Here is a 20541-nt window from a genome sequence, read left to right as displayed (position 1 = left end):
ATGGTATTTTGCAATCACTAGGCAAGCCAGGGGCTTGTACTGGGAGCCTGAATAAACCAATAAATAAAACAGGTAAAAGTCACTGCCCTTAGAGTGCTTACATTTTAGAAGGGAGAAGGGACACACTGTAAACACAAAAAAACATACAATTTGTCAAAATGTAATAAATGCTATGAAAAAGAGGAAAAACAGAATCAAGTGAGGGTCATCAAGGGGTATCAAAGATGCAGCTGGGCATGGTGGCTCATGCCTGTAATCCCAGTATATTGGGAGGCCAAGGCAGGTGGATCACTTGAGGCCAGGAATTCGAGACCAGCCTGAGCAACATGGTAAAACCTCATCTCTACCAAAATACAAAAATTAGCCAGGAGTGGTGGTTCACACATGTAGTTGCAGCTACTTGGGAGGCTGAGGTAGGTAGACTGCATGGGCCTGGGAGGTGGAGGTTGCAGTGAGCCAAGATAACACCACTACACTCCAGCCTGGGAAACAGAGAGAGACTGTTTCAAAAAAAAAAAAAAAAGAGTATCAAAGACAGGAGTGCTAGAGAAGTCTCCAGAGAACTTATTAAAAAGATTAATATGTAAGCAAAGATATTAAACAAAGGTGATAGTGTTAAAAGAGTGACTTTTGAAAGAACACTTATAGCTAAAATTTGCCAGTATCTCTGGTACTTAGAAAAAGTACTGCCATCTCTCAGATGAGGAGAAAGAAAACTGTTAGCTTTATAAAATCATGCAAATCAATAGGACAATGCAATGCAGAATTCAAGTTACCCAAAAGGAAATATAAATCTTTAAAACTAAGAAATTCCATACCTTTTCATTTCCCCCACCACCTTTTACACTTCTCATGTTAAATTTTTTTACTTCCTCTTTCACTTCTTCCATGTAAGCATCTAATGGATCTAACTCCTCACCCTCCATTTCATTTCCTTCCTTTTCAGCTTCTGCAGGATCATCTTCATCATCTAAAATACCAGAATACACTTTCTTTAAACATCTGTTTCAATATGCAATATTTCACAATCAGACCACACCCCACCTCTCTAACCTTTTCTCCCACTGCCCAAACACCCCTTTTCCAATTACTCCAGCCATCCAGCAGTCCAAATGCTCACATTTGGAGGTTTTTCCATTTTTACATGAAGCATGTATTACTTTTGAGTATTAACAATGACAAAATAAATATGAATAAAATATAAATTGTTTGGTTGTAAAAGGGTCAAAAGATTAATTATGCCAAAAAAGATGATCTCCAATAATAGATTTTACAGCTATACAGCTGGATGCGGAACTACAAACTTTCTCTGCTAAATGACTTTTTTTGTTTCTTTGTTTCCTTTTTTTTTCTTTGAGATGGAGTCTCGCCCTGTTGCCCAGGCTGGAGTGCAGTGGCACAATCTCCGCTCCCTGCAAGCTCCACCTCCCAGGTTCACACCATTCCCTTGCCTCAGCCTCACAAGTACCTGCCACTACAGGCGCCCACCACACCTGGCTAATCTTTTGTATTTCTAGTAGAGACAGGGTTTCACCATGTTAGCCAGGATGGTCTCAAACTCCTGACCTCGTTATCCGCCCGCCTCAGCCTCCCTAAGTGCTGGGATTACAAGCATGAGCCACCACGCCCAGCTTTTTTTTTTTTTTTTGAGACAGATTCTCACTCTGTGGCCCAGGCTGGAGTGCAGTCGCGATCTCAGCTTACTGCAACTTCTGCATCCTGGGTTCAAGCAATTCTCCTGCCTCAGCCTCCTGAGTAGCTAGGATTACAGGCGCACGCCACCACACCTGGCTAATTTTTGTAGTTAATAGAGATGGGTTTTCACCATGTTTGTCAGGCTGGTCTCGAACTCCTGACCTCGTGATCCACCCACCTCAGCCTCCCAAAGTGCTGGGAGTACAGGCATGAGCCATCACGCCTGCTAAATGACATTTTCAATTACAGTTGATCCCTGAACAACATAGGTTTGAACTGCATGGGTCCACATGGAAGTAAATTTTCTTCTGTCTTTGCCACCCCAGAGAGAAGACCAACTCCTCCTCCTCTTCTTCCTTCTCAGCCTACTCAATGTGAAGACGACAAGAATGAAGACCTTTAAGATGACCCACTTCAACTTAATGGACACTCGGGAGTCTTGCAGTGAGCCAAGATTGCGCCACTGCACTCTAGCTTGGGCAATAGAGCGAGACTCTGTCTCAGAAAAATAAATAAATAAACAAACAAACAAATAAATAAATTTTTAAAATGAAACAAAATACTACTAAATGGTATTTTCCAATCACTAGGCAAGCCAGGGGCTTGTACTGGGAGCCTGAATAAACCAACAAATAAAACAGGTAAAAGTCACTGCCCTTAGAGTGCTTACTCTAAGAGAAATATATTTTCTCTTTCTTGTAATTCTTTTTTTTTTCCGAGACACAGTTTCGCTCTGTCGCCAGTCTGGAGTGCAGTGGCATGATCTCGGCTCACTGACTACAACCTCAATCTCTCAGGTTCAAGCGATTCTCCTGCCTCAGGCTCCCAAATAGCTGGGACTACAGATGTGTGCCACCAGGCCCAGCTAATTTTTGTATTTTTAGTACAGATAGAGCTTCACCACGTTGGCCAGGATCATCTTGATCTCTTGACCTTGTGAACTGCCCGCCTCGGCCTCCCAAAGTGCTGGGATTACAGGCGTGCACCAGCGTGCCCAGCCTATTAATTCTCTTAATAACATTCTTTTCTCCAGCTTACCATATTAAAAGAATATAGTATTTAATACATAAAGCATACAAAGTATGTGTTATTCAACCATTCATGTTACTGGTGAACAGTAAGCAGGTAATGCTTAGTTTCTGGGGAGTAAAAAGTTATATGTGGATATTTCACTGTGTGGGGGGGGTTGGAGTGCTGAGCTACCAAGTTGTTCAAGGGTCAACTGTATTTCTTCTCTTTCAATACCTTTCAATCACAGAAGATGGTGTATCTTAGTTATGTAGAAAAGATTAGATTGTCTTGAATTAAGATATCATGACTACTTGGCTGGGCATGATGGCTCACACTTGTAATCCCAGTGCTTTGGGAGGCAGATTACGAGGCCAGGAGTTCGAGACCAGCCTGGCCAACACAGTGAAACTCCATCTCCACTAAAAATAGGCCAAGATGGGCAGATCACAAGGTTGGGAGTTCGACACCAGCCTGGCCAATGTGGTGAAACCTTGTCTCTACTAAAAATACAAAAAAATTAGTTGGGCGTGGTGGTGTACACCTGTAATCCCAGCTATTGTGCAGGCTGAGGCAAAGAATTTCTTGAACCCAGGAGGTGGAGGTTGCAGTGAGCCAAGATCACGCCACTGCACTCAAGCGTGGGCAACAAAGCGAGACTCCGTCTCAAAAAAAAAAAAAGACACCATAACTACTTATAGACAGAATCTATTTAAACCATTCTTTGGAACTTTCACAGAAAATGAACCAAAATCCCATTTTCCTATAAAATTATACAATCTTCTACTTTACTAAAATCTCAAAAGTCAAAACCAGATATGAAGGGAAATGTTTCCATCCTAAATTATGAAGTATCAGCAGCCAGGCACAGTGGTTTCCACCTGTAATCCCAGCAGTGAGAAAAGTCAAAGCAGCAGGCTCCCTTGACCCTGGGAGTTCGAGACTAGTTGGGCAACATATTGAGACCCTGGCTCTTCAAAAACTGACAAAATTAACAGGGCATGGTGGCTCACACTTGTAGTCCCAGCACTTTGGGAGACCAAAGTGGGAGGATCACCTGAGGTCAGGAGTTTAAAACCAGCCTGGCCAACACAGCAAAACCCCACCTGTACTAAAAATATAAAAATTCAAAAATTATCCGGGCATGGTGGCAGGTGCCTGTAATCCTGGCTACTTGAAAAGCTGAGGCTCAAGAGAATAGCTTGAACCTGGGAGGCAGAGACTACAGTGCCACCTGGGTGACAGAGTGAGACTCAGTCAAAAACGAAAAAAGAAAAAGACAAAATCAGCCAGGCATGGTGGCTACCCTGGAGGCTGAGGCAGAAAAATCACTTGAGTCCAGGAGGTCGAGGCTGCAGTGAACCATGACTGTGCCACTGCACTTCAGCCTAGGCAACAGAGTGAAAGTCTACCTCCAAAAAAATAAAAAAGAAAAATCAGAAGAGGGACTTGAAAGCATGCCCTTAATTTACTCTCCTTATTAACATTCACATTGCTAGTAATATATTAAAGAGCTATTTACTGGCTATGCTCATAAGCACTCAATGATTCATTCTAAAGTAAAATCAGTGATGCTTACTAAACACAATTTTATATTTCAAATTACAACATAAATATTAAAAGGGGCTTTTACAATCTCAGTTCCACTTCTGGGTATATACTTCACAGAATTCAATACAGAGACTCAAACAGATATTTATACACCAATGGCCACAGGATCATTACTCACAATAACGAAAAGGTAGAAACATTCAAATTATCCAACAGCAGGTGAATGAACAAACAAAACTTGGCATATATATACAGTGAAATATTATTCAGTCATACAAAGAAAGGAAATTCCGAGATGCTACAACATACATGCACCTTGAAGACATTATGCTAAGTGAAATAAGCCAGACACGAAAAGATAAGTATTTATCATGATTCCACTTATGTGAGGTAGCTCGACTAAACAAATTCAGAGACAGAAGAGAGAACAAAGGTTATAAGAAGCAGCGCGAAAAGGTGCCACAGTTATTTAAAAGGTGCAGAGTTTCTGCATGGAATGACCAAAAAGTCATGGAAACAGACAGTGGTAATGACTGCACAACACTGCAAATGTATTTTTATCACCAAACTGAAACTTGAAAATGATGAAAATGGTAAACAGGGCCGGGCGCGCTGGCTCACACCTGTAATCCCAGCACTTTGAGAGGCCGAGGCAGGCGGATCATGAGGTCAGGAGATCGAGACCATCCTGGCTAACATGGTGAAACCCCATCTCTACTAAAAATACAAAAAATTAGCTGGGTGTGGTGGCGGGCGCCTGTAGTCCCAGCTACTTGGAAGGCTGAGGCAGGAGAATGGCGTGAACCTGTGAGGCAGAGCTTACAGTGAGCCAAGATTGCGCCACTGCACTCCAGCCTGTGCAATAGAGTGAGACTCTGTCTCAAAAAAAAAAAGAAAATGGTAAATAGTGTATTATGCATAGTTTTCAACAATAAAAAAGATTAAAAATCCCTTATGAAATATTATTCACATAATATTCTACATAGTTTTTATACAGGATATCAGGCTAAAAAAATATACCATCATCGTCCTCTAAACTCCATTTTTTCCCTTGTTTCATCTCTTCGATTTCCTTTTTCAGTTCTCCTATGTTTTCCATAGCCTTTTTACGTTGCTCTTCTCGCCATTTTTCTACTCTTTCTTTTCGCTTTCTCATTTCTTCTTCCAGCTTATTCTGGTCAAAGTTCTTGGGGAATAAAATAAAGAAAGAGATGGAGGAAAATAAAAAGAAAAATCAAATTTAATAATTTTGCTCCAAGTGACATTCCAGTAAGTTCTTCAAAGTATAAAGAAGGGGAAAAAAGGCATATATACAAACTCCTCAGGGTAGACTTAAATCACACACCTTTATAAATATATGCACAAATATATTACCAAAATGAAATCACAAAAAAAGCATCTTCAATAAGAAAGCCAAAAGATATATTTCAAACACCATAAATCAATCTAATTTTACTTGCATTATGCACACACAAATTTTATTTCTTCCTAACAATAGAAACTAAAGCAATTAGCAAGCAAAGTTTCCCAGTTATTGTCAATTTTAATCCCCTAAACTCATCCAAAACTGCCTCTATGAAAAGCAATTTTCTATTACAAGCTAGAAAGTAAATGACATCAACATGATAAAGAAATTTTGTGACCAGGCACGTGGTACATGCCTGTGGTCCCAGCTACTTGGGAAGCTGAGGCTAGAGGATCCGTTGAGCACAGGAGGTTGAGATCAGCCTCGGCAACAAAGGGAGACCGTGTTATCAACAAAATAAAAGTTTAGGCCAGGTGTAGTGGCTCAAGCCTGCAATCCTAGCACTTTGGGAGGCCAAGACGGGCGGATCACGAGGTCAGGAGATCAAGACCATCCTGGCTAACACGGTGAAACCCTGTCTCTACTAAAAAAAAATACAAAAAACTAGAAGGGTGAGGTGGCGGGTGCCTGTAGTCCCAGCTACTAGGGAGGCTGAGGCAGGAGAATGGCGTAAACCCGGGAGGCGGAGCTTGCAGTGAGCTGAGATCTGGCCACTGCACTCCAGCCTGAGCCACAGAGCAAGACTCCGTCTCAAAAAAAATAAATAAATAAAAGAAAAGAAAAGTTTATGGCCAGGCGCAGTGGCTTACACCTGTAATCCCAGCACTGCAGAAGCTGAGGTGGGTGGATCCCTTGATGTCAGGAAGTAAAGACCAGCCTTGCCAACATGGTGAAACCCTGTCTCTACTAAAAACACAAAATTAGCTGGGCATGGTTCCCCATTCCTGTAGTCCCAGCTACTCAGGAGGTTGAAGCAGGAGAATTGCTTCAACTCAGGAGGCGGAGGTTACAGCGAGCTTGAGATCACGCCATTGTACTCCAGCCTTGGCAACAAGAGCAGAACTCCCGTCTCAAAAAAATGAATAGGCCAGGCTCATGCTTGTAATCCCAGCACTTTGGGAGGCAGAGGCGGGCAGATTGCCTGAAGGCAGGAATTCGAGACCAGTCTGGCCAACATGGGGAAACCTCATCTCTACAAAAAATACAAAAAAATTAGCTGGGCATGGTGGCATGTGCCTGTAATCCCAGCTACTCGGGAGGCTGAGGCAGGGGAATTGCTTGAACAAGGGAGGCAGAGGTTGCAGTGAGCCGAGATCACACCACTGCACTCTAGCCTGGGTGACAGAGCAAGACTCCATTTCAAAAAAATAACAAACAAATAAATAAATAAATAAATAACAAAATTGGCAAAAGATACGAATATGCCATTCAAATAAAAGTGAAAATGGTTAATAAACTTGAGAAAATGGCCAGATGCAGTGGCTCAAGCCTGTAATCGCAGCACTTTGGGAGGCCGAGGCAGGTGGAACACCTGAGGTCGGGAGTTCGAGACCAGCCTGACCAACATGGAGAAACCCCATCTCTACTAAAAATACAAAATTAGCCAGGCATGGTGGCACATGCCTGTAATTCCAGCTACTCGGGAGGCTAAGGCAGGAGAATAGCTTGAACCCAGGAGGTGGAGGTTGCGGTGAGCCTAGATCACGCCATTGCACTCCAGTCTGGGAAACAAGAGCAAAACTCTGTCTCAAAAAAAAAAAAAAACTTAGAAAATACATTCTTATTAAATTATAACTACATATTATATTCACAGCATTTAAATATTCACTCATTTAAGATATGTAGCTGGGCCGGGCGCGGTGGCTCAAGCCTGTAATCCCAGCACTTTGGGAGGCCGAGACGGGCGGATCACGAGGTCAGGAGACCGAGACCATCCTGGCTAATATGGTGAAACCCCGTCTCTACTAAAAAATACAAAAAACTAGCCGGGCGACGAGGCGGGCGCCTGTAGTCCCAGCTACTCGGGAGGCTGAGACAGGAGAATGGCGTGAACCCGGGAGGCGGAGCTTGCAGTGAGCTGAGAGCCGGCCACTGCACTCCAGCCTGGGCGGCAGAGCAAGACAAAAAAAAAAAAAAAAAAAAAAAGATATGTAGCTGAACATAAGGAATACCAATCACTTCCTAACAGATTGGAAAAATTAAACTTTGAAATTCCCATGGGGGCAACGATGTACAGAAACAAATGTATTCAAGTCTAAAGTCTTTTTTTTGGTTTTTTGGTTCTGGGTTTTTTTTTTTTGAGACAGTCTCACTGTCACCCAGGCTGGAGTGCAATGGCATGAACTCGGCTCACTGAAATCTCCGCCTCCCAGGTTCAAGCCCCCGAGAAACTGGGATTACAGGCACATGCCACCACACCTGGCTAATTTTGTATTTTTAGTAGCGACAGAGTCTCACTGTGTTGGCAGGCTGGTCTTGAACTCCTGACCTCAAGTGATCCGCCTGCCTCGGCCTCCCAAATTCCTGGGATTACAGGCATGAGCCACAGCACCTGGCCTCATGTCTAAATTCCTAAGTCTAAATTTTTTTTTTTAAGACAGTCTCGCTGTCACCAGGCTGCAGTTCACTGGCAGGATCTTGGCTAATTGAAATCTCCAAGTCCTGGGTTCAAGACATTCTCCTGCCGCAGCCTCCCGAGTAGCTGGGATTACAGGCACGCGCATCCACAACCAGCTAATCTTTTTATTTTTAGAAGAGACAAGGTTTCACCATGGTGGTCAAGATGGTCTCAATATCTTGACCTCGTGATCTATTCACCTTGGCCTCCCAAAGTGCTGGGATTACAGGTATGAGCCACCATGCCCGGCCTTCATGCTTTTTTTGAGACAGAGTTTCGCTCTTGTGGCCCAGGCTGGAGTGCAATGGTGCGATTTTGGCTCGTGCAAACTCTGCTTCCCAGGTTCAAGTGATTCTCCTGCCTCAGTCTCCCAAGTAGCAGGGATTACAGGCACGTGCCACCACGTCTGGCTAATTTTTGTATTTTTAGTAGTGATGGGGTTTTACTATGTTGGTCAGGCTGGTCTCGAACTCTTCACCTCAGGTGATCCACCTGCCTTTGGCCTCCCAAAGTGGTGAGATTACAGGCATGAGCCACCGTGCCCAGCCTTAAGTCTAAATTTACACAAATTTTTTGGAAGGCAACTGATAATGTTCATATGGTAAGACTGCATTTTTATGTAAAAAGAGATAATGTGTATAGATGTACAACTTCTTTTTTTTCTTTTTTTTTTTTGAGATGAAGTCTCGCTCTGTCACCCAGGCTGGAGTGCTGTGGCTGGATCTCAGCTCACTGCAAGCTCCGCCTCCCGGGTTTACGCCATTCTCCTGCCTCAGCCTCCCGGGTAGCTAGGACTACAGGCGCCCGCCACCATGCCCGCCTAGTTTTTTGTAGTTTTTAGTAGAGACGGGGTTTCACTGTGTTAGCCAGGATGGTCTCGATCTCCTGACCTCATGATCCGCCCGTCTCGGCCTCCCAAAGTGCTGGGATTACAGGCTTGAGCCACCGCGCCCGGCCTCAGATGTGCAACTTCTTTAAGAAAATTTTCCCACAGGGGTAAATATTATTTAATCTTCCTTTTTATCTTTCACATCTGGTTATTTTAAAATAAAGCTTACAGCATTAAAAAGAAAAAATTTGTCATCCTAGAAACAAGTCTGTTTTGGTTTTTGAGACGGAGTCTTGCTCTGTCGCACAGGCTGTAGTGGCCCAATCTCAGCTCACTGCAAGCTCCGCCTCCCGGATTCACACCATTCTCCTGTCTCAGCCTCCCAAGTAGCTGGGACTACAGGGGCCTGCTACCACGCCCGGCTAATTTTTTTTTTGTATTTTTAGTAAAGACAGGATTTCACCCTGTTAGCCAGGATGGTTTTGCTCTCCTGACCTCGTGATCCGCCCACCTTGGCCTCCCAAAATGCTGGGATTACAGGCGTTAGCCACTGCACCCAGCCCAAAGAAACAAGTTTGATGCATGCCTGTAGTCCCAACTACTTGGGAGGCTGAGGCAGGAGAATCGCTTGAACTCAGGAGGCGGAGGTTGCAATGAGCCGAGAATGTGCCACTGCAGCACTCCAGCCTGGGCAACAGAGCGAGACTCTTACCTCAAAAAAAAGAGAAAGAAGCAAGTATGATATACAATTATTTTTAAGTTAATAAACATACGCCAGCATCTTTTTCTTTTTCATCCTCCTTGTCATCTTTGTCTTTTTTCTTCTCTTTAGAGCTTTCCCCACCATCAGTTTTCTCTTTGGACCTAGATCTACCAAAAAATAAAAGAGACAAGAGAAATATCATTCATTTGTGCTTAGAAACATTCATTATTGAATACTTTTTTTTTTTTTTTTTTGAGACAGTGTCTCACTCCATCGCCTGGAATGGAGTGGAGTGCAATGGCGTGATCTTGGCTCATTGCAACCTCCACCTCTCGGATTCAAGCGATTCTCCTGTCACAGACTCTCAAACAGCTGAGATTACAGGTGCAAGGCACCACACTCACAATTTTTGTATTTTTTTTTTTTTTTTGAGACAGAGTCTTGCTCAGTCCCCCAGGATGGAGTGTGGTGGCGTGATCTCGGCTCACTGCAAGCTCCGCCTCCCGGCTTCACGCCATTCTCCTGCCTCAGCCTCCCGAGTAGCTGGGACTACAGGCGCCCGCCACTACACGCGGGGCTAGTTGTTTTGTATTTTTAGTAGAGACAGGGTTTCACCGTGTTAGGCAGGATGGTCTCGATCTCCTGACCTCGTGATCCGCCCGTCTCGGCCTCCCAAAGTGATGGGATTACAGGCACGAGTCACTGCGCCCGGCCAATTTTTGTATTTTTAGTAGAGACAGGTTTTCACCATGTTGGCCAGGCTGGTCTTGAACGTCTAACCTCAGGTGATCTGCCCACCTCAGCCTCTAATATATATTAGAGGAATATTATATTAATATTCCTCATGCCTGGGATTATAGGCATGAGCCACCTTGCCCGGCCTTAAAATACTTTTACAGGTGGGGTGAGGTGGCTCACACTTATATTTCCAATGCTTTGGGAGGCCAAGGCAGGAGGATCAATTGAAAACAGGAGTTAGGCCAGGCGCGGTGGCTCAAGCCTGTAATCCCAGCACTTTGGGAGGCCGAGACAGGCAGAGCACGAGGTCAGGAGATCGAGACCATCCTGGCTAATACGGTGAAACCCCGTCTCTACTAAAAATTACAAAAAACTAGCCGGGCGAGGTGGCGGGCGCCTGTAGTCCCAGCTACTCGGGAGGCTGAGGCAGGAGAATGGCGTAAACCCGGGAGGCGGAGCTTGCAGTGAGCTGAGATCCAGCCACTGCACTCCAGCCTGGGCGACAGAGCGAGACTCCGTCTCAAAAAAAAAAAAAAAAAAAAAGAAAGAAAGAAAGAAAACAGGAGTTAAAAAGATCAGCCAGGGCAACATAACAAGATCCAATCTTTCCAAAAAATTCTAAGAATTAGCTCAGTATGGTGGTGTGCACCTGCAGCCCTACCTACTGAGGAGGCAGAGACAAGACGATCACTTGAGCCCAGTAGTTCGAGGCTGCAGTTAGTTATGATCCCATCACTGCACTCCAACTTGGGTGACAAAGTGAGACCCCGTCTCTTAAAAAAAAAAAAAAAAAAAAAAAACACACACAGGTCAGACATAGTGGCTCATGCCTGTAATCTCAGCATTTTGGGAGGCCAAGGCAGGAAGATCATTTGAGCCCAGGGGTTCGAGACCAGCCAGGATAATATAGTGAGATGTCGTCTCTATTAGATTAAAACAAAAAATACATAAGTACACTTACTAGATTTGTATTCCACTATTTAGGTAAGAAATAAACTTCTAAGAGTCAACTGTGTTTTCATATTCCATTAATAAACACCTGGAGGCCGGGCACAGTGGCTCATGTCCATAATCCCAGCACTTTGAGAGGCCGAGGCGGGCAGATCACGAGGTCAGGAGACTGAAACCAACCATCCTGGTCAACATGGTGAAACCCCATCTCAGCCGGGCACAGTGGCTCACGTCTGTAATCCCAGCCCTTTGGGAGGTCCAGGCAGGCGGATCACATGAGGTCAGGAGTTCTAGACCAGCCTGACCAACATGGTGAAACCCCGTCTCTACTAAAAATACAAAAATTAGCCAGGCTTGGTGACAGGAGCCTGTAATCCCAGCTATTCGGGGGTGGGAGGTCGAGGCAGGAGAATCGCTTGAACCCGGGAGGCGGAGGTTGCAGTGAGCTGAGATCCGGCCACTGTACTCCAGCCTGGGCGACAGAGCGAGACTCTGTCTCAAAAAAAAAAAATACAAAAAAATTAGCCGGGCGTTGTGGTGGGCGCCTGTAGTCCCAGCTACTCAGGAGGCTGAAGCAGGAGAATGGCATGAACCCGGGAGGTGGTGTTTGCAGTGAGCCGAGATCACACCACTGCACTCCAGCCTGGGCAACAGAGCGTCAAAAAAAAAAAAAACAAAACTTGAAAATATAATGGGCCGGGCACGGTGGCTCACGTCTGTAATCCCAGCACTTTGGGAGGCCGAGGCAGGCGGATCACGAGGTCAGGAGATCGAGACCATCCTGGCTAACATGGTGAAACCCCATCTCTGCTAAAAATACAAAAAATTAGCCGGGCGTGGTGGCGGGCGCCTGTAGTCCCAGCTACTCGGGAGGCTGAGACAGGAGAATGGCGTGAACCCGGGAGGCAGAGCTTGCAGTGAGCCAAGATCGCGCCACTGCACTCCAGCCTGGGGCGATGAGCAAGACTCCATCTCAAAAAAAAAAGAAAAAAGAAAATATGATGAAAAAAATTAATTCCATGATTAATCCCATGACACGAATGGGAAGCATTACTAAATACTTGAACATACTATATACAAACAACGAAATTTAGGTAGGATAGTTAAAATGTGATAAATGAAGAAACAGACCTATATTCTGCAAGTTAATTTATATGTAATAACATTTAAAATCCCAAGAGACATGCATTTTGAATGTTCTAATGTTCTAATGATTTTTGGGGGCTTGAGACGGAGTATCTCTCTGTCGGCCAGGCTGGAGTGCAGTGGCACAATCTCAGCTCACTGCAACCTCTGCCTCCCGGTTTCAAGCAATTCTCCTGCTTTGCTCTTGTTGCCCAGGCTAGAGTGCAATGGTGCTATCTTAGCTCAACGCAACCTCTGCCTCCCTGGTTCAAGGGATTCTCCTGCCTCAGCCTCCTGAGTAGCTGGGATTACAGGCATGCGCCACCACGACCGGCTGATTTTTGAATTTTTAGTAGAGATGGGGTTTCTCCATGTTGGTCAGGCTGGTCTCGAACTTCTGACCTCAGCTGATCCGCCCACTTCAGCCTCCCAAAGTGCTGGGATTACAGGTGTGAGCCACCACACCCGACCTTATAAATATCTTTTTTTTTTTTTTTTGAGGCAGAGTCTCACTCTGTCGCCAGGGCTGGAGTGCAGTGGCCGGATCTCAGCCCACTGCAAGCTCCGCCTCCCGGGTTCACGCCATTCTCCTGCCTCAGCCTCCCGAGTAGCTGGGACTACAGTCGCCCGCCACCTCGCCCGGCTAGTTTTTGTATTTTTAGTAGAGACGGGGTTTCACTGTGTTAGCCAGGATGGTCTCGATCTCCTGACCTCGTGATCTGCCCGTCTCGGATCTTCTTAATTCTTTTAAGAAGACAACCCGGCCGGGCGCGGTGGCTCAAGCCTGTAATCCCAGCACTTTGGGAGGCCGAGAAGATAAATGGAGGACTTATGGGATACTGACAATGTTTTATTTCTTGACTTTGATGGTGGGCATATGATGTTTGTTTTATAATTACTTAATAAACTACATGTTTTTTTGTTTGTTTTTTTCTGAGACAGAGTCTTGCTCTGTTGCCCAGAGCTGGAGTGCAATGGTGCCATCTCAGCTCACTGCAACCTCCACCTCCTGGTTCAAGCATTTTTCCCACCTCAGCCTCCCAAGTAGCTGGGATTACAGGCATGTGCCACCATGCCCAGCTGATTTTTGTATTTTTAGTAGAGACGGGGTTTTACCATGTTGGCCAGACTGGTCTCGACCTCCTGATCTCGTGATCTGCCTGCCTCGACCTCCCCAAGTGCTGGGATTACAGGCATGAGCCACCGCGCCCAATCTTAATAAACTATATATTTATATTTTGCTCACTTTTTCTGAATTTATATTTTGTTTTTAACTGAAATAGAACTTCCAGAATGGGCAGAGTGGCTCACACCTATAATCCCAGGACTTTTGGAGGCCTAGGTGAAAGGATCACTTGAGTCTACAAGTTTGAGGTTAGTGAGCTATGTTCTTGCCACTTCACTCCAGCCTGGGCAACAGAGTGAGACCCTGTCTGAAAAGAAAACGACAGTTTCTACAAAGATGTCTGTAAAATACATTTCCAATCAATAGTATGTATTAAATAAGAATACAACGTATTGACTGTTAAAACTGACAGAATCTAGTATTTTCCAGCTGAATTATAAACATTATAACCGATTAAAATAAAACACTGCCAACAGTTCATGGTAGGAGCCAAATACAGTTAATTCTCTACAAAAATAAATTTAAAGGAAAAAAAAGAAAGGTGCAGAGAAGGGAAGCAGTCCCCAATCTGCATTACAGATGCAGCCCAATGATAACATTACCTGTTCTCAATTTTCTTGCTTTTATTGCCAGGACTGGAGGATCGGGATCGCCGGCCCCGACTTCTACTCCTTGAGCGTCTCCTGTCTCTACTTCGAGATCTTCTTCGCTCTCGGCTTCTGTCTCTCTCTCTACTTCTGGAACGCCTGAAAGGGGGACACTTTTCATTTATTCTATGACCAAATGGAGTTACTATTTCAGATCAGGATTCTGTCCTGAAAGAATCTTAATTACTACCATTATTAAAGGCAGAGGTCTCAATGAAGTAAAGCCAAGTCTTACAAGTGCTCAATGAAAGAAATGAGAATACTAATTTTTTTTTTTTTTAGACAATGTCTCAGTTCTGTCACCCAGGCTGGAGTGCAGTGGCACAACTGCAGGTCACTGCAACCTCTGCCTTCCAGGTTCAAGTGATTCTCCTGCCTCAGTCTCCCCAGTAGCTGGGATTACAGATCTGCACCACCATGCCAGGCTAATTTTTTTTTTTTTTTTTTGGAGACAGAGTTTCACTCTTGTTGCCCAGGCTAGAGTGCAATTGGACAATCTCGGCTCGCCACAACCTCTGTCTCCTGGATTAAAGCAATTCTCCTGCCTCAGCCTCCTGCGTAGCTGGGATTAGAGGCATGCGCCACCATGTCCAGCCAATTTTGTATTTTTAGAGATGGGCTTTCTCTATGTTGGTCAGGCTGGTCTCGAACTCCCAACCTCAGGTGATCTGCCTGCCTCAGCCTCCCCAAGTGCTGGGATTACAGGCATGAGCCACCATGCCAGGCCAGAGAATACTAATTTCATAAAGATGTTTGTGAAAAAACATAATAAATCTGTAATTAACATCGATTTAAAATTGATGGTCTAAGATAGAATATCTAGTTTCAGATAGCCTAAACCTAAGTATAAGGATGGGCATAATGGGGCTACTAAAAGATCACTGATCTGAAGATGAAGAGGCAAGAATTTCTATCCTGCTACTCCTGGTAACTAATGACATGATACAGGTCAGATCTCCAACTTTCTGGGTCTCAGTTTCATCATCTATAAAATATGGAGACTTCACTTGACATCTATCTTTGAAATCCTTCTTGCTCTAAAATCTTATGATTCTACTTTCACACCAAAAAGTCAAAGACCAAATGTTAAATAACCATTTTCACTTAAGTACTTGAATTAATTGTGTGAAATTGTCCTAGGACCACAAAATGTGAAAATGAATTAGCACTATCCACATTGTCACGGGAGAATATTTTCTCTGAATCCTATGTAACACCAATGTACTCCAATGTCTGAAAAGGATGAAGTTAAATTCTTTCTGTGATCCACTCACAACACAACCTTGTCTTCCTTTCCTATTTTAATGAGAAACTGGGAAAGGTATGGTATCTCATACCTGTAGTCCCAACCTTTTGGGAGGCCACTAGCAACACAGTTAAGACCCCTATCCCTATGAAAAGCTGTTTTTAATTGGCTGGGTGTGGTGTGCACAGAAGATTACTTTCTATTTTTCTGTTATGAGATGGAGTCCTGATATGTCGCCCAGGCTGGAGTACAGTGGCACCATCTCGGCTCACTGCAACCTCCGCTTCCCGAGTTCAAGCAAGTATCCTGCCTCAGCCTCCCGAGCGGCTGGGAATACAGGCATGCACCAACATGCCGGCTAAATTTTTTTTTTTTGAGACAGAATTTTGCTTTTGTTGCCCAGGTTAGAGTGCAATGGCACGATCTCTGCTCACCGCAACTCCACCCTCACCAGGTTCAAGTGATTCTCCTGCCTCAGCCTCCCCAAGTAGCTGGGATTACAGGCATGCACCACCATACCTGGCTAACTCTTTTTTTTTTTTTCAGTAGAGACGGGGTTTCACCATGTTGGCCAGGCTGGTCTCAAACTCCTGACCTTGTGATTCACCCACCTCAGCCTCCCAAAGGACTGGGATTACAGACATAAGCCACCATGCTTGGCCAACTTTGCCACTACTAAAAATACAAAAATTATCTGGGCGTCATGGAGTATGCCTATAATCCCAGCTACTCAAGAGGCTGAGGCATGAGAATCACTTGAACCCAGGAGGCAGAGGTTGCAGTGAGCCAAGATCGCGCCACTGCACTCCAGACTGAGTGACAAAGTGAGACTCTGTCTCAAAATAAATAAATAAACAAATAAAGATTAAGGCGCTCTTTAGTTTAAATCTATGACAGCTCATTAAAATAGTTTAAGAGGCTTGGAGAGAGTCTGCTTTGTTTCCTTTTTCTGTCTGCTTTAGAGGCTGCTCTAAACACACTGTTCAGCAAATGGAAGAAAAGAAAGAGAAAGAGAGAGGGAGAAAGGAGGGAGGGAGAGGAAGGGAAGGAGATAGGGTGAGAGGAAGAGAGGGATGGAGGAAGGGAGGGAGGGAAGGAGGGAGAGAGGAAGAAAATTCTACAAATTTCAACAAGGGTGGCAAAAAAAAAAAAAAAAATAGAGGAAAGCAAAATTAACACCTTGGTCAGCTCTCCCGGAGCAGAACTGGAATAGAACCCCCTTGCATATAACTTAGTACTTTACTTTTTACTTCATTTTGTACATCCCTCGGAGGGCTTCAAGGGATATCTTTGGGTTACAGGAAATACAGCCTCAAGTCTCCAAACTAAAAATACTGTTTGATGGCTGGACGCGGTGGCTCCCACATGTAATCTCAGCACTTTGGGAGGCTAAGGTGGGAGGATCACATGAGGCCAGGAGATCAAGAGCAGCCTGGCCAACAGGGCAAAACACCGTCTCTTCTAAAAACACAAAAATTAGTCAGTCGCGGTGGTGCACATCGGTAATCCCAGTTACTTGGGAGGCTTAGGCATGAGAATCACTGGAACCTGGGAAGTAGAGGTTGCAGTGAGCTGAGATCATACCACTGCACTCCACTCTGGGCAACACAGTGAGGCTCTGTCTCAAAAAAGATGTAAAAAATAATAAAATAAAACACTATTTGATAGAGTCTTTGTAGGCACAGTCCTCTGGGTCTAATCAAGCAAGTTGGGGATAAAGAAAAGGGCATTGAAAACACACTTTTGAAGAAGTGTGCTATAGCTGAGACGGCCCAATTTATCACTAGTCCTTCGGAAATTAATTAATGTCTTACCTCAGACGCTTCCTGTCCCTTGACCGAGATCTTCTTTTATCCCTGCTACGAGACCTCTCTCTCCTCCTATCTCTATCTCTGCTTCTAGATCGCCTGTCATCTCCACGTTTACTTCTTTTGTCCGAGGGTGAGCGACTTCTAGACCGACTTCCAGAGCGACCCCGTGATGCCGATCGTTTTCGATAGTGGCTAGAACAGTAAGTCAAAGATTAAGTTCAGCAAACACCATTAGCTTCTATTATATTTCATTACATTTTTTCCAAAAATAATTTCAGCAGACAAATTTAACACTCGAAGAACTTTTTATGAATTTTTCTGAAATTATGAGGGAAAAAAATGAACCCTTCTGCTTCAGCATAGGCACATGTAGAGGTGGAAAATCTGTCTTGAAAGAGAGGCGGCCGGGCGCGGTGGCTCAAGCCTGTAATCCCAGCACTTTGGGAGGCCAAGACGGGCAGATCACGAGGTCAGGAGTTCGAGACCATCCTGGCTAACATGGTGAAACCCCGTCTCTACTAAAAAATACAAAAAAAAGCTAGCCGGGCGAGGTGGCTGGCGCCTGTAGTCCCAGCTACTTGGGAGGCTGAGGCAGGAGAATGGCGTAAACCCGGGAGGCGGAGCTTGCAGTGAGCTGAGATCCGGCCACTGCACTCCAGCCTGGGCAACAGCCAGACTCCCTCTCAAAAAAAAAAAAAAAAAAAAAAAGAAAGAGAGGCAAGGACAGTGAACAAAACAAACCAAGCTCCTGCCTTTGAGCTCTGGGCAGCTTACATCCTGGTAAAGGAAAAGACGGCAGACAAGTGAAGAAACAAACACTGTATAAAATAGGTTTATACACGGCCGGGCATGGTGGCTTAAGGCTGTAATCCCAGCACTTTGGGAGGTCGAGACGGGCAGATCACGAGGTCAGGAGATCGAGACCATCCTGGCTAACATGGTGAAACCCCGTCTCTACTAAAAAATACAAAAAACTAGCCAGGCGAGGTGGCAGGCGCCTGTAGTCCCAGCTACTCGGGAGGCTGAGGCAGGAGAATGGCATAAACCTGGGAGGCAGAGCTTGCAGTGAGCTGAGATCTGGCCACTGCACTCCAGCCTGGGTGACAGAGTGAGACTCCGTCTCAAAAAAAAAAAAAATAGGTTTATACACAATATAAATATGACATTTGTTACAGAGGCTTGGAGGAAATAAAGGAGCCATGTAGATACACAGGGAATTTTCCATGCAAAAGGAACAAATGCAAAGTCCCTAAAGAGGAAGCTTGACTGGTGCATTCAAGGAACAGCAAGGATGCCAGTTGCCGCTAGTGTTGAAAGAGTAACAGAGTGTGCCATAAGATGAGGTCAGAAAAACAGCAGGCAAGCCAAACCTGGAAGGCCTTACTGGCCATTATATAAGGACCCTGTCTTTTACACCAAGATGAAAATCTACTGGAAGACTTTAAGCAGAGGAGTGACACAACCTTGTTAATGCTTTTATTTTTATTTTTAGAAACAGGCCCCACTCTGTTACCCAGGATGAAGTGAAGTGGTATGATTACAGCTCACTGCAACTTCAACCCTCCAGGGCTCAAGCAATCCTCCCACTTCAGCCTCCCAAGAAGGTGGAACTACAGGCAGGCGTCATCACACTCAGCTAATTATTTTTATTTTTATTTTATTTTATTTTTTAAAATAAAAAACTCTGATGCACAGGCTGGAATGCAATGGCACCATCTCAGTTCACTGCAACCTCTGCCTCCCGGGTTCAAACGATCCTCCTGCCTCAGCCTCCCAAGCCGCTAGGATTACAGGCCTACACCACCACACCGGCCAATTTTGTATTTTTAGTAGAGGAGGCAGTTTCACCACGTTGGTCAGGCTGGTCTGGAACTCCTGACCTCAAGTGATCCCCCCACCTCAGCCTCCAAAAGTGCTGGGATTACAGTCCACGAGCCACCGCATGCAGCCTTTTTATTTTTATTTTATTTATTTCTTTTCTGAGACAAGGTCACACTCTGTCACCCAGGTGGAATGCAGCGGCTCGATTGCCACTCACTATAACTTCGACCTCCTGGGCCGTAGCAATCCTTCCACCTCAACCTCCAGAGTAGCTGAGACTAAAGGCACACACCACCACACCCACCCCCCACTCTTTTTTTTTTTTTTTGTAGAGACGGTGTCTTACCATGTTGCTCGGGATTGTCTTAATCTCCCGGCCTCAAGCATCCTCCCACCTCAGCCTCCCAAGTAGCTGGGACCAAAAACATAAAAGTGTGTGCCACTATGCCCACCTTTTTTTTTTTTTTTTTTTTTTGTAGAGATGGAGTCTTGCTATGCTGCTCAGGATGGTCTTGAACTCCTGGGCTCAAGCAATCCTCCCACTTAATGTAATCCCAAAATGCTGGGATTACAGGCATGAGCCACTGTACCTGGCCTAATGTTTTTAAAGTATTTTTCTGGCTGCTGAGAGAAGAACAAACCAAACAAAGGGAGGCAAGGATAAAAGGCGAATAGGTAGGATTAGCAAAGACCAGCACTACAGCAATCATCCAGGCATGAAATAGTGGTGGCATAGATCAAAATGGAAGGTGGAAAGATTTTGAGAAGTATCAAAATCTGGATATCCTGAAGCTAGCACTGATGGGATTTAATGATGAATTAAATGTCAAGTGTGACAGCAAGAGAGAAATCACTCAGTTGCCATTTACTAAGATGGGAAGGCTGAGGGAGAAACAGATCCAGGGAGAAAGTGGATCAGAATATTAGGTATCCAAGTGGAGATATATAGTATGTAGTTGAAAATTAGCCTGGAGTTCAAGGAAGACGTTTCTCTAGAAATATAAACTGGACAGCCATCAGTGTACAAAGGCTATTTATTTAAAGCCATATAAATAAGATCACTAGGAGATGAGTGCACCTAATTATTTTTCAAGCACCTCAAGTTCAACTTGTAGAAACCCAAACTTGTTACCCTTCCCTCCCCAAACCATTAATCATACCAACTTCCGGTCACTAGGCTCAAAACATTAGTTATCATCAATATTTTTCTCTTGCTTTCATTCGATACAATAAATAAAACACCAAATGGCTGAGCACAGCGGCTCATGCCTGTAATCCCAGCACTTTGGGAGGCCGAGGTGGGCAGAGAGCTTGAGCTCAGGAGTTGAGACCAGCCTGGGCAACATGGTGAAACTCTGTCTCTACAA

General features: G+C 44.6%; 1 protein-coding gene across 2 annotated transcripts in view; it reads right to left on the bottom strand.

Annotated features, from left to right (window-relative positions):
* DDX46 (DEAD-box helicase 46) overlaps window positions 1-20541 on the bottom strand; it is a 77069-nt gene that overhangs the window by 54371 nt on the left and 2157 nt on the right. For both annotated transcript variants that reach the window (XM_010359925.2, XM_010359926.2), the window contains exons 2-6: window positions 17357-17545; window positions 14252-14395; window positions 9780-9876; window positions 5275-5440; window positions 819-970 (exon numbers count right to left, since the gene is read on the bottom strand). In XM_010359925.2, coding sequence (XP_010358227.1) covers window positions 819-970; window positions 5275-5440; window positions 9780-9876; window positions 14252-14395; window positions 17357-17545 — 748 coding nt within the window. The remainder of the gene's footprint in view (window positions 1-818; window positions 971-5274; window positions 5441-9779; window positions 9877-14251; window positions 14396-17356; window positions 17546-20541) is intronic.

This window comes from Rhinopithecus roxellana, chromosome 3 (assembly GCF_007565055.1).
Source record: "Rhinopithecus roxellana isolate Shanxi Qingling chromosome 3, ASM756505v1, whole genome shotgun sequence".
Taxonomy (NCBI): Eukaryota; Metazoa; Chordata; class Mammalia; order Primates; family Cercopithecidae; genus Rhinopithecus; species Rhinopithecus roxellana.
This window is presented reverse-complemented; position numbering and strand designations above follow the sequence as displayed.